General features: G+C 33.8%; 1 protein-coding gene across 1 annotated transcript in view; it reads right to left on the bottom strand.

The window, feature by feature from the left end:
- Positions 1-14,365, bottom strand: part of LOC145788935 (uncharacterized) — a 61,568-nt gene extending 47,203 nt beyond the window's left edge. The window contains exons 1-4 of the mRNA XM_082873925.1: positions 13,805-14,365; positions 8,414-8,517; positions 2,161-2,193; positions 1,257-1,344 (exon numbers count right to left, since the gene is read on the bottom strand). Of these exons, the coding sequence (XP_082730051.1) occupies positions 1,302-1,344; positions 2,161-2,193; positions 8,414-8,517; positions 13,805-13,951 (327 nt within the window). The 5' untranslated portion in view covers positions 13,952-14,365 and the 3' untranslated portion in view covers positions 1,257-1,301. The remainder of the gene's footprint in view (positions 1-1,256; positions 1,345-2,160; positions 2,194-8,413; positions 8,518-13,804) is intronic.
- Positions 14,366-15,580: the final 1,215 nt, after the last annotated feature.

The raw sequence follows: 15,580 nt of genomic DNA, 5'->3' as shown, positions 1-15,580 counted from the left end.
CTATTCCTTGAAAATAAACCAAATATTACAAATAGCATGTGGAATACTTAATATAAGAACAGCCCTTCAGACCTCCAAATGACACGCTGCTTCCATATTGTCAATTGGAACAATTTAAAATTTTCCAAGTCAAACCACACTAGAACCAAGATAACTCCATTTGTGGCATTTGGTTAAAGTGGATCTACTTCAAATTAAACAAAAAGTTAGCTTTTTTCAGAAAAACATCCAATCATGCCTCTTAGCTTATTGGTTGTTTTGGGCCCACTGATACTTGCATTGAATTTATGAACAACAATAAAAGAATTTATCAACAAAAAAAAATTAAAAAAAATACTTGCATTGTAGTATATTAACTTTAAAACTTGGCCCCTGGCAAAAGTTATAATTCTATATGTGACCCAATTGTAGCACTTTTTAAACAACCTTTGCCTAACACATTCCCAGCTGATTTTGTCAGTGTACCTAAATAAGCACCTTCAAATAGGTCTAGCAACCCCAAACGGACCCTCAAAGACAGTTCTAGATAAAAAAATTCAAGTTTTGATACTTGTTGCCTGCTTATCTAATACCTGTGAACTCACATAACCCAACCATCTAAATAAGGGGAACCAACAGGTCAGTTATTCCCCTGAATCTTTCTATATACCAAATCCACATCGTTAATTTTCTTAAAGCATCAGATAGTTCTAGAATATAGCAAAAAGTAGACAATCATACATTGATAAAGAAAAAAACCATTTTGTAATGTAGTTTTGGTGTTTAAATTTGTAGCACATTTCTGATAACTTCAATTGTAAGACATCTGTATTACATAAGGCTGCAGTCCTGAATTTTACTTCTGCCTAAGAATTGCAAACTAGTTTCAATTGGTGTAGTAAAGCTTATCTAAAGGACCATCTAAAGTTGTGAAGCAAAGATTTTGTCACATGACATATATGAAACTACATCAATCATCCTCAATACAAATTATCGTGACAAACATATATACATATTCCACTAATTGGGACTGAAGTGGGTGTACTTTAAAGGGGACGATTGGTTTAGTGGTTTTAAATGCAGGCCTAATAACCTTCAAGTAGTGAGTGTGAATACAAGGCAGCTATTTTGTACATAATGATTAAAGGTCAGCTCTGTACCTAGAACCCCATTAATAGGAACTAAACTATGTGTATTTCTATATATAAATATATATATATACCTTTATTGATCACTTCATTATAAGATCAAAATCAAAACTCAAGAGAATTGCTTACCTCTTCTAACACCAATTTGATCCAAGAATGGCCCAGATTGCCTAACTAAATATGCCAAAAGTTCTGGTACATCGAGCGGTGGAACTTCCTACATCAGATATATAAGAAAAGCAAAAGAAAAGAAAACATTCAGCATAGTGTATTATAGATTGTAGGAAACTAGAATCATCAATATATCCAATCTATGACAAATGTCAATCAATCCTAAGGAACAAACATACTACACCACCACATATGAAATTTTGACTATGCCTATTGGTCTATAATTAAACCTAAGCCTGAGGTTTAGGCATCTACATACGTGAGATGTTAGAATGTGATAAATATTGCAACATGGAACACATATCAAGGACACAATGGCATGTCAATATCCATTACAAAATGGTGTTGAACACAACCACCTTGATAAAAGAAGAAGACGAAGAAGAAAAATGGCATTCATGTCCAATACAAACACCATATTGCAAAAAAATTTGTTTTCCCTGAAGAATGAAACACAATGCTAGCCTTTCAGTCTGCACAACTACAGCAGCATGAACTCCAACAGGACATGACCCTCCCAATTAATGAGTACAACCACATATCATCCAACTAACAACTCAAACATAGGATGTAGGAAAAGGATTACAATAAACGTTGGAATCATAAGATTCATATTATTGACGGCTGAGAAAACAACATCCAGTCAACAGTGCTTATATGACTATTACGTCATTGTTGAAACAACTCTCCATTTTTTAGAAAATAAATAAATATATATTAAATAAAATTCAATATTTTATCTCCTTTTCTTCCCCTAGTGCCTTCAGAAAGAAAATACAGATTATAGACTCAAAAAAAAAAAGTTTTAAAAAAATTAACACATTAACGAATGATACATGAAGAGGAGTAGTTCAATACTAACCTTTGAATCAGTTGGGTCCTTGTAGATTGCTTTCTGCAAAATAAATAATTGGGTAACAGATTAATAACGAACATATGAATCCAGCTTGCAATTCTAACGTAAAATGAAAAATAAGTAGATATGCATCAATTACTAACAAAGATAATGATCAGGAAATTCTATCATCTAGAAACAAGTTTATACATTATTACCAAGCATTCACTTCCTATATTGGAATGAATCAAAACACATGTTATAGTTAGCAGCAACATTCGCACTAATCCTATGTTCTGGCCTTCCTTTTAATGAAAAAATGTTTATGCCTTAGGACATAACTAGTTCCTTGCATACCTTCAATGGACATGGTATGCCACTTGATGCATAAATATTGATCCCAAATAATAGCCAGCCTCGAAAGAACATAACAAGAGTACAAGACTGACAATGTATGAAACTTAATAGTCAAAACTACTGCATTTACTGCCATGCCAAAAAATCTCAATTCAAATTATAATGGATCTACAATGTTGACTTTCAGAAAACAACTAGTTGCGTCTCTCAAAAACGGAAGGAGTGATAAGAGTAGTAAAAACATTTTTACGCAGTTTGAACAGGGTGACAAGAGAAGTAAAAACATTTTTATGTGGTTTAATTTAAACAGGAAGATCCAACCTTGTGAGATCATTCCCTGTTGAATAAACCATGTTGGGAACTTTTAGAGATGCATACTTAGGTGATATACGTCGCAATGTCCCGTATTACCTTGCATGGACCAAGGATGGAAGAATAAACAGCAATCTACAACTTTAAGAAGATCATTTTTTATTGAAAATCGTAAAAGGCAATGAGTCTCATGAAGAGCCAACAAAAAATATACATAGTTTTGTAAATAAGAAAAATCCAAAAGAGCTTCAACAGGGTGCAAACCGGAGTACATGCAGAGAAGCAAAAATGACACACAAAAAATATCTTTAGAATTGACCAAAAAAGTCCAATGATCGTAGCAAACCCCTATAGGCCACACAAATAAACTGCTTAAAAGAAGGGAAAAAAATGCGTCCATGGTCACAAACACCTCACTCCTTGAAATGAAGTCCTATACCTCTCCTTCCATAGACAACAAAAGAGGCATTAAGGGGACACTTCTTAAACTACATCCTCACTTGCTCACTCTAGACCAGCAACTGGAGTCCAACAACTCTTAACACAAACTTTGGCATAAAACACGCCATTTGACAGAGGCAAAATGTAGCACGGACACGGGACATGACACGGACACGACACGGACACTCCATTCTTACATTGTGCTAATCTAACATGTATCGCCCTTAATACCAGCCATGCTTCGCCGTGGAAAAAATCATCGCAGCCACTCTATGGGAACATTTACTCTGGTGAAAGTTTCCTGCAGTTGAAATGCAAAATGTCATGCTTTTTGGTAACTATACAGTGCCATTCCTAAGGATCAAAATCTACGTATATCCCATGATCTACGTATATCCCAAATTTTAGTTGACTTGTATAAATCTTTCTTAGCCAGGCTTAAAATATAACCCTAATAAGCCCTCATCTATAAACAGGGTTTTATTTCACATCTTTTGGTCAAACGACTATTGCAGTAACATTTCAAATCAAAAATTAATTTGACAATGCTAAAGATCTAGTGATTCAGATAAAGTGCTAATGCTTCACACTTAAAATGTTGTTTGGCACTTGAATAAGGTCTAGAGGAGATTTAGCCCTCAAAATGGAAAAGAATTTGCTTAGGATTGATAAAATAACATGACAGAGATTATGAATTGTTCATTTTATTCAATTAAACCAGTACAAATTTGCTTTATGCCAATCAATTCTGCAATCAATATAATAATCAATTAGACACACAAAAGGATTCCCTTTTTCTTTTCTTTTTTGCTTCTTCCTGTCGAAAATCAAAATGGACAAAAACCACAGGACCCCGTAGCCAACCAATTCACCATTAGTAAGGGAAAAAAAAAAAAGAAACAACCCAACCCTAACCCAGTTCATATGCCTTAGGTGTTGAATCCTAAAACTTGTTAGCGTGTTTCTTATACCACTAGAAATCGGTGATGTTTGTTCCTGAATGGTTGGTAGAGTATCAAGCATCCATGATACTCTGTGAATTCACCACAAATTAAACGCGATCCACCATTGACTAGGAAATCACCAAAACAAACTTGAAATGTATTAAAGTGATGTAAAACGCATATTAATCTATTGATAGTGCAAGCGAATATGGATGCTTCTCTTATTTGACAAATTTATTTTGGTTACAACTAGTTTAATTCTCCTCCCATACGAAATTGCTGGTCCATTTTAACTATTCCAAACATCCCAAAAAAATCATCTATGTTTTTTTATTTATTCTTTCTTTCAATTTGTAGGGAAAAAAATACATTATTTATTGACCCTACTAAAAGGCATGAATGCTAAAAATTGACAAACAGTTGGGGATGGAACGAGTATTTATAAATGAGATGACTTGAAGACCAATCCCATCCAAAATCCAAGTTAAAACCACCTTAGACTTTGCAAAATCGTTGGCCACTGCTCGAGCCATGAAAATCCCTAGAGATTGAGTGTCTGCTTCCACTTGAGATCTCAGTTTTTTAATAGATTGGGTGTCTGCTTCCACTTGAGATCTCAGTTTTTTAATAGATGGAAACAAAGTTGATTGAAAACTCACAATTTTCATACAATGGAAGATTTTTTCTTTCAAGCTTGTCCCTTAGCTATCCTTCAAGTCAAAATTTTCTTTATACTTTTGTTGTGGCTAAAATTTTTCTTTATACTTTTGTTTGGATTTGACTTGCTTTCATATGTATTTTTTCTTCTATGATTTTGCTAAGCAGTCAAGTCACACAAGGAGGGTTCTTTCCATTCTAGTTGCTCCCAATATGTATTATTATTTCTTCTATGATTTTGCTAAGCAGACACAAAGGAGGAATAAAATGATTGATATTTGCTCCCAATAGGTATTATTTCTTCAATTGTGATTTTGAAGGTTGGAGCTAGTCCTCCTATGCATTTATACATCAACTTCTCAGCACACCAAAATCCCATCCAATCAATTTCCATTTGATTCAAATTCTTGTTAGCCCTCCAACACATAGGAGAATATAATGATTGATGTTGGCCCTCCAGTACTACTAAATCAGTGACAGCCTAAGTTTTCTAATCCAAGATTAAATAGTCTGAGAATTCAACATGACCAGCCTTAAGACAACCAACTTTATTTTGTTCATGTTATATCTCAAGGGGGAATAATGAAGGAGAATTTTCTTCTTCCCGGTAGATAAAATCCAGAACGAGACACAAGGAGAAATCCCGGGCAAAAATTACATAACAGGGAAAAAGGCCAAACTATACATCAACCCATAAGTTAAATTCTTTCGGCAAATCAATCAAGAAACAAAAGAAAGAGATTCCTAATAGTATTTATCAAAAGAGAGAGAGAGAGAGAGAGATTCCTAACAGTAATCTACGTTACACGGACTCGGGTGCGGATATCGGGTATGGGTGTGCATCTAAGGGTCGGACACTTTAAAATTAAAAATTAAAAATACGTGGATACGGATCCAAATTAGGATACGGATACGGAGATACACGTTAAATGGTTATTTTTAAATATATTTATTATATGAAGATGAGTTTAAAAAGTTTAAGGAATAACAAATTTTATTAAAAAAATAACAAATAAATAATGAATAAAAATTATAAACATTATTTTAGACATAAAATAAATTATATTATATATGATAAAATAAATTATTTTAATTTTAGACATAAAAGTTATGTTATTTATGATATATTATATTATATAATATTTTTTTGAATAAATAATATTATATAATATGAATAATATTATATTAATATAATTTATATTATATATAATTCAAATTATATTAAAAGGAAAAGTCAGAGACCTATAGAAATAAAAATTGAGTTAGCTTCGCAGAGACGACGGAAGGGGAAGACCTAGAAAATTGGTTGGTAGAGCAATGACTTCGCAGAGACGACGGAAGGGGAAGACGACGAAGAGAGTCCGAGATCGAGATCAAAGGGGAAGACGACGAAGCACAGTACATCGACTTCGGAGATCAAGCTTCGCAGATCGATCAACTTCACAGATCGATCGATGATCTGCAACCGATTGAAGTCGAAGGCCAGGTTCTCTCCTTGCTCTCTTCTCTTTCGATTCTTCTGCCGTATCCGTTTCTAAGAAGCTGTATCCCGGCCGTATCCCGCACCCGTACCCATGTTGTCTCGACACAGGTACCTTCGAAATTCCAAAGAGTCCGTGTAACATAGGTAGAGGGAAAGAAACTTAAGGCAAAAGAAGATGGGCAACCCACCACAGGAGCCGAAATACATAAAGAGAGGCTAGGACAACCCTAACAAGGGTCGACTAGGCCAGAGGAGCCTTTGGCTGAAGTCGAAACAGCTCTGTGGGACCTTGGCTGGTTCCCACAGAGACTCAGAGGCAACAAAAGATGGGCAACCCACAAACACTCATCTACAAGAGCCAAAATACATAAAGAGAGGCTAGGACAACCCTCACGAGGGTCAACGAGGCCAGAGGGGCATTCGGCTGAAGTCGAAACAGCTATATGGGACCTTGGTTGGTTCCGACAGAGACTCATACAGGATGGGTGGTGATAGGTGATGGCTGGTTGGTGGTAGCGGCTGTGTGAGTGACGGTTTTTAGGGTTTTGGCTACCATATAATTTAAGAGAATACAAAGCTTGAGTGATGATTATGAAATCATCACCTTTTATATTAATCAATCAACTATTACAAAAGGAAGCCCTAAGGCAATGATTAAGGAATCACCTTTTATATTGATTGATTGACTGACTGATTAAGGAATCACAATCAATCAATCACAATCACAATCACAATCTAATCTAAATAAGGAAATATTCTAACAGCTTCTGCTACTATAACACCCATCTCAAATCATAACAATTGTTCACTTTGAGCTAGGCCCTCAAGGGTTTAAAGCATGTTGTTACTTGGAAGGAATATGAACTCATTTATATAGCCCAGGAACTTCTCCTACCTAGACGATGTGGGATAGAATGTGATGTACAATAATGAAAGTGAATTCACTTATATAGCATACTTAACCTAAAATAATAACCATATAAAAATTCTTTGACAAGGAGGAGTAATGCCCTTGGACTACTGCACGCACTTGAGTCAATAAAGGTGAACACTTTTGCAAGTGTCCCAACAATTGTTGGGCAAGAATGTACATAAGAGCATAGTCAACAAGTATTCATTATTGTCTAAACATCTATTCAACATCAAAATTGCCAAGTGAAAGAAATGTCCTCAATATCATTACCTTCTATTTGGGCAAGTGTACTAATGAAGTTTTACCAGTAAATACACTAGCTATGTACTAAACGGAGACGAGGGAAAGATGAATTGAGCACTCACAATACCCATAATTACTGTAAAATCCAATGACAAATTAGCAGACGTTAATCAAGTTTTTGAATATTCTACTGAAATCAAACCTTCAAGTAGCAAGGCAAGACATTGTTGATTGCCTAAATTTCAGTTTTCCCATCCTTTCTGGATAGTTCCTAGCATCCTAAATTTCTAGATGAAATAAATGAACATTCACCTTAAACATGCTTTCATATTATGCCAGCCAAACCACATGTTATGAGTATACTTGAAACAATGGCATTTGGATCCTGTATGCACAGCGACATGCAAATTGTCTTATTATTGACTATATTGACACTTAGGATATTTAACTCGCAAAGACAACAATTCTATCAAAAACTTTATTAGTCACATTACTCTCTGGATAGTTTCTGATCCAACTGAAGATGAAGCATTTTCCATGTGTCTTTTCAATAAAGTAGGTATATAAGAACAACATGCAATCATTTATTTATCTGAGCTGTGAACTCCCGTCTCTGTTATTTGTTCATAGCGTGTAATGGACCTCTCTAATAATAACTAAAACAAACATGCAATGTATAACAAGTATTGCAGGCATGCACAGAGTGATCTTGTATGCTCTGTCTAAACTGAAGTCTAAATGCTTCATTAGCATGTTTTTGAACAGATACTTCATTAGCCTGTTTACTAATGCCAAAATTAAGGACATTTTGCATCATCGATACTAAATGTACGTCCTGGACAAAACAAATATATAAAGGGAAGTGTCAATCATAACATATGTATCAGTCATATAGTAAGTTAGAGCTTCTCGGAGCAGCAATGAACTCACCTAACATTGTTTGGGGTAAGCTCATTGAGTGTTGATTCAATAATGGTTGGGCTGAATTTAGGGGGCAGGGATGACCCCACTAGCCAATCATTAGGAGGATACAACTGCAAAATAATTTCAAACGAACAGTTGATGTCAGCAAAGCAAGTGACTGCTGACTGAGTTTGAACAGGATGAAGATGGGGAAAGAGAACAAAAATTCAACTATTTAATTTCATGTATTTGTTTAGCAGGAGAAGGGTGGAAAATACAACAAAGTTAAATATCTTATACAACCCACACCAGAATGGCAACTTTGCTTCTAGATTCTTACAAAAAAATACAGTCACTTTTTTCTCTCATTAAAGTAGACAACTATTGTAACTTTTTCACAAAAAATTAAACCAAATACAAATGAGAAAATAAATTTTCCTTTCACCTTTTCTTTCACTTCACTATCTATCACTTTTGTTTTCCATCATATTTTTTACTTAATCAAATGGACCCTCAAGATTCTCATTGAAAAGTTGAAGTGCAAAGCAAGAAGCCAAAGAAAGAGAACCAGAGAAAAGCTAAACTTCTTAACTACATCTTGTAAAAAAATAAATAAAAAGTGAAAAAAAAAAAAAAAAAAAAGAAGAAGAAGAAGAGAGAATCAAAAGCTACACTCCAGTCAATCAAAGAAACGTCTCCAGGAAATATCGAATTAGTAGTGGCTTATCTCCAAAAACCGGCTTTGTATGAATTTCACTTGTCAAAACAAGTCTAAGCTGAGATTGAGCCTAGCTCCTATGCTACTGAACCAAGCTCAAGCTCCTTGTACTTGGCCGGCTTCATCTCATTTACAGTCTAGATGAAGTGGGAACCTTCACCTTCATCTAGCACAAGTTAGCATAATAAACTGACTCAGCTTGCTTAATATTCAATGATCCAAACTCATCAAGGCAAGTGGTGGGTTGCTCTTAAATTATCCTCCAACAATGCTTCACTGCAAAAAGTAGCATCAATCTTTTCCTACTTAAATGGTACAAATAAAATTCCACATAAAGACTTAAATATATAAATAAAACCATCAAAGCAATCATGGCTTACTAAGCCAAACCAAGCCTTAGCAAGCTCATCAAATAAATTGAATTCTACACCATTTATAAGTGAGCTTGACTTGTGAACTGAAGCTTGTACCCTATACAGCTTTCTGTAAAGAATGCACCTCGGACAGTAAAAAACAATAAACATCAGGAAAAGAAGAAATTATACCATTCAAAACCAATCAACCACCTCTGAATTCAAATGACAAAACTTTTTTTTTTTTTTTTTTGATCAGCAAAAACAGAATTTATTGAATAGATCAAAAAAGAGGCAAGGATGAGGCATCCTCTACAAGTAAGAAAACACAGAAAGAAAATGCATCTCCACAAAACAAAAAATAAAATCCAGAAACAACTCCTAATCCAACAACCACTTGCATATTCATGCCACCGTCATCCATCTAAGAATAATCATGGGGAGAATTTGGCTAACCATGGGCCATGCAACTTTTCAACCCCCAGTTAGCAGATAAGTGGGATCTCAAGGATGAAAAGTTCAAAGGATAAATTATTTATCAAAAAAAAGTTCAAAGGACAAATCAAAAGATGCGCAGCTTATTCATTATTTCATCCTCTTGGAAAGAAGATTAAAAAAAGAAGACTATCAAGACATAGCACAAGGATGGTAACTGAGACTGGTAGAACATCCAAAAAAATGAACATTCTGTCGACAAAAGAATTTGAAGAGGGTTGCACATGCTACTTTTATAAGTATGGTGGGAACCGTATGTTAAAAATGAAATTGCAATTGTCATTTCCTTTTTCCATTGTTATAAAATCCTGTTTTCTCATAAAGTTTGTACAAGAGACTATCAGGTTTGAAAGAATTTTGGTCATCATTGAAAAGAATATACAAAATAAAAATAAAGAAGATAATCCAAATTCTTAATTAAAAATCGACACAAAAATAAGAAGAAAAACATCTCCACAAAGGTAAATAGCCTAAAATTGCAATGCTTTCTAATGCAATATCATGCACAAGGATCAAAATTTTGTTGCAGCACGACATTTAAAGACTCCGAAAAAGGAATATCTAGTAAACATGCCACAAATGCAATGGAAATAGCAAAAAAAACTTTGAAAGACAGGTGAACTCTTGAAGCACAGAAGAAGATTTATTAATGCATATTAAAATAATTTCCAACAGCGCTATTACAGCAAAAGCACACTTAGAACAGTTTCAAAGCTGATATTCTTTTGTACTATAAAATAATCATAGACAAAATATAACGTTGTCATATGAACTCAACATTTTAACACAAGTAAAACAATTCAAAATAAAGGTCATAGCAATTAGAAACTAATATTCCAAAAGATCTTCCAGTTATTCTGATATTGGTTCACCTCCTCTCCTTATCTACTTATTCTCAAAGAAATTCGAGAATTTTTTATGCATGTGCTTTTGGGTTCTAAAAACTCAACAATAAGGCTAAAATAATAATAACCTTTTGTTCTTTTTAGACTATATTGCTGTCGACAATAAATTCAAAATAATAATAATAATAACCATCCCAAACATTTTACGAGCAGTTTTCAATTTTTTATGAAAAGTTTATTTTTATGAATATCAGCATTTTGGTTTTGCAACCAAGCTTTATTGTACTAGAAAGAAAAGACATTCAGCTAATTCCATGCAAAGAGAATTTTCATTTCTGTACAAATAAAATAGATTCAAAGAAACTTTGATGTCAAATGCGTTGTCTAATTCCCCTGCTAAAATGAATATAGAGACCATCACTCTGGTCCACTATTGCCATATATGACCAAGCTTTGAAACCATACTGTTTAAAGTCTCATTTTCAAAAGAGATGCCTACAAAATTAGGGCCACCATTATACAGAAGCTCCAACAACTCAAGGAACTAGACTATCTAAACCAGTAAAGATCAAGTTATTGCCCATAAACTACGCATGATACGAATATGCCGACACAGGAAATTTCCAAAATATCAAGACATAACACAATAGTAATCCAAAAAAGGGTTCAATATTCGACTCCAAAATAAAAACTACACCTCCATTAAAGATTCTCCTGTTGTGCTCCTAGATGCATCACCAAAAACAAATCACTAAAGACTCCGGCCCATTTCTTTCTTCTTCCCTTTTTTTTTTTTGACAAGTAAATATATTAGGAAGGTGCCAAAAAAAGGAGCACAGTCACCACTTTACACCGGCTATGTTTGATTTCGGTTTGGATTAGGCAGATAAGATACCCCCGAATGTGTAAGCCAGGCAAAGGCATTTTAGTCATTCACATGCAAAAGAGTTATCCCCGGTTTAACTGTCCCACCCCTAGGACAAAATAATCCCTCATATGTAGGTAAAGGGGTCACGTGGGATTAGCTATTCTGAGCAACTTTTGCAGTACCAAATGTGGGATTATTTACGAAACAACACAAGGATGAGGGAGGAGTCACAAGTCACTACATCTTAGTTGCCAACTTCATATGCAAATGGAAATACAGCATGAGTTACGTCAGACAGATCAGTAACAAAGGCACATACGCTTCCACAGTCCACCATTAACAGTTGGCCTCTGAAAACTCTCACTAATAAAAGCCAACATAACTTGATCATTCATTTAAGAATGGAAGTCAATGGCTTTCATGGATGAAATAAATAGACTTGGTTATCAAAAAGAGGACAAAACATGTTCTTCTTCTCATGCAATATATATATATATATATATCGAGCTTTTTTTCTCTTGCTAAAAAAATAAAAGAACAGAATTCGATGTACATCATGTACTAAACAAGCTCTTAAATACTTAACACTGATAATTAAACAGCCAAGACATAGATAAAAGATACTTGCAAACTGCCTTCAGACACAAAGAAAGAAAGAAAGAAAAAAAAAAAATCAATGAAAAGGAAACCACAGTGCAATCAATTTAAGAGTTGGGAATTTACGAGATTACTAGAATGTTCTACGAGAATTTCACACAAATTCTACAGATACAAGTTGAGAATTCAAACAACTAAATTTGGCACAATTAATATGTATATATGTAAATATATAGCACATATTTATTGATAAGGATGGGGGCCTATTAAACTACTGCCATCAACATCAAATTGCAAAATTAACACCAACTTATATTTACATATGTATCCACCGAAATTTTCCATTATTAGGGTGAGCAAGTTTGATTATCATGCCATGTCAAGTTTTGATGCATTTTTTTTTGAAACATGATTTAATTTTTATTTTTAAATAGATCCGGCTGTATAAATAAATAATGTAACAAAAGGACATAATGTTGAGATTAGGATTTATGGAAACTAGTACTAAGTACATAAGGTTGAGATTAGGGTTTCAAGGAAATGGATTCCCCAAAATCAAATTATGAAAGGTTGGTCCCCCTAATGCAATCCTTGAAGTCTGCAACTTTTCCTCAAGTCACAAAAGAGATAATCATAGTAAACCAAAAGCATTTTAGATTCTCAAAAGCCTATACCCCAAGCCCATTAAACTAAAATAATCAACCCAAACAAACTTTTTAATCCCAACTAAAAAAAATCTCAACTCTAAAAAGCCAATTAAAATTTTTTTTGCCAAACCACAACATAATATAGATATAATATTTATTGGTGGGCCAGTTTTCTAATTGAATCTTTGTGTAATGGGTGCAAGCCACGCACCCATTAAACTGAAAGACTAAAATCTTTATTATCTGCTTGGTTTGTATGATATTTGGTAGCTTACCTAACTTAGTGTGATTTGATTGTTTCCATCATGTAAACAAAAATTGGATGTGAAACACAGAAAATTTTCTATTGTTGATAGATTACCCTTTGGGGCTTTGTCATTGAAAAGATGAATATTATCAGAATTTGATATGGAAAAACAAAACCATGGTGTATTAATTTGTTAATCTACTCTCAGAAAGACACAGCAGCGTGGGGATCAAAGGGCTGAACCTGTCAAACTTTGAGCAGTCAATGGCACCAACAACAAGTGTAATTCAAGATTTCCGGTATATATATGAACTATCGTTTTTATTCCGTTTTTATTATGTCCATGTTATCTTAGGTTAACAACAATGTGATTTGGGATTGCAGGATTCAAAATAAAGGTGAAAAAGATACTTGCAAACTGCAATCAATTTCAGACACAAAGAAACAAAGAAAAAAAAAATCAATGAAAAGGAAACCACAGTGGAATCAATTTCAGAGTAGGGAATTTACGAGATTACCAGAATGTTCTACGAGAATTTCACACAAATTCTACAGATACAAGTTGAGAATTCAAACAACTAAATTTGGCACAATTAATATGTATATATGTAAATATATAGCACATATTATTTATGTAAAATTACTAACCTTGTCAACTGTGGCGAAAATGGACATGTTCCGTGACCTCCCAATCCCCATCCGGGTGGATGCTGCCACAGCAGGAAGAAGCGATTTCCTCCCAATCGTTTTTTTAAATTTTTTTTCCCCTAAACGTCTCTCTCTCCCCTCCCCCATTCCCCCTCTCTCTCTCCCCCCTCTCTGTTTCTCTCTCTAGGGTTTCCCTGCCCTCCCATGGCTTCTCACCTCACTTCTCTGTGCAGGTTTCTCTTCAAATCTCTCCTTCTTCGAAGCCGTTTTGGGAATCTTCAACGTTTATGGAGTGAGAGACATGGTGAATTCACATAATTTGACGGGGGACGATGCTGGATCTATCGTTGGGGAGAAGAGAACGGAGAGGACGTTGAATTGGGGGTTCCGTTGCCGAAGAAGGCGAGGGATGGAGGCGGATTGGTTGGGAATGTGAAGAAAGTGCAGGAGGAGGAGGAGGGGTTCTCACTGTCCATTCTAAAGAGAGAGAGAAACCCTAACCAAAACTTTTCAGAGAGCGATAGTGGGTTCGGGATGTGAGGTTAATCGCAAATGAGGAGAGAGGAGGATAAAAAGATATAGCCGTTGTTGGGGGCCAAACACACCCCTCAAAATTCTAATAAAAATCCTCATAACCAAATTCTTTTGAAATTGTAATTCTAATAAAAAAAAATCAAAATTCAAAATTCTTTTTTAAATGTGTAACCAAAAATACAACTTAAAATTTAATTTAAAATTCTTTTCAATTAAACTCTTTTTAAAATTTTATTTAAAGAAAAATTTTAAAAAATATTTTTTTATTTTATGTTTTAAGATAATGATTTTATTTTTTAAAATATTTAATTTTTTTTAATTTCAAAAAAAAATTGGATGGCCATATATATCTAAACCACAACAAATTATTTGGCCAATACTTAAAAAAATAAGGGCAAATTACAAACACCCCCTCGAGGTTTGGTGAAAATACAGACTCCCCCTGAGGTTTGAGAAATTAAATCCTGCCTCCTGAAGTTTATATTTCCATAACAAATTGCCCCCTGAGGTTTTTATTTTCATACAAATTTCTCCCTAATTTGATATGCAAATTTGACCTTCAGGGAGCAATTTGTAATTTCTCAAACCTTAGGGAGAATCTGTATTTTCACCAAACCTCGAGGGGGTGTTTGTAATTTGCCCAAAAAATAACAAAAAATATTTTTCAATAAAATAAAAAAATAAAAAAATATATTTTGATTAAAAAGTTTTTGAATTGAGTTTTTAGTTTTGAGTTATATATTTGGTTATGAGTTTTAAAAATAGTTTTTGAATTGAATTTGGAGTTATGTGGTTGCTTATGATTTGAGTGTGGAGTTGTGTTTTGAATTTAAAAAATTTACAAAAATGAGATAAAATATTTAAAATGAAAAATAAATTTTTCTTAAACGTTTTTAAATATTTAAAAGAAATAAATTCGAAAAATTTCAAAATACAACTCAAAATTCAAAAATTTAAAACTCAAAAATACAACTTAAAACTCTTTTCAAAACTCAAAATTCTTTTCAAAATTCAAAATTCAAAAACTCAAAAATATTTTCAAAACTCATAACCAAATAAATTTTTATTTTTTAAAAACTGAACTCACAACTCCACACTTAAAATCACAATTTCACATTTAAATCATAATTATAAAATTAAACTAAACGGATTTTACCCTTAACTCTTACACTCATTAATATGCCTTGCACATACTCTCTCTCTCTTTCTCTCTCTCTCTCTCTCATACAGAGATGAAATTAG

This window comes from Camellia sinensis, chromosome 6, assembly GCF_055761805.1.
Source record: "Camellia sinensis isolate YWXY chromosome 6, ASM5576180v1, whole genome shotgun sequence".
NCBI classification, from domain to species: domain Eukaryota; kingdom Viridiplantae; phylum Streptophyta; class Magnoliopsida; order Ericales; family Theaceae; genus Camellia; species Camellia sinensis.
Note: the sequence above shows the minus strand (reverse complement) of the source record. Positions and strands in the feature narration are given on the sequence as shown.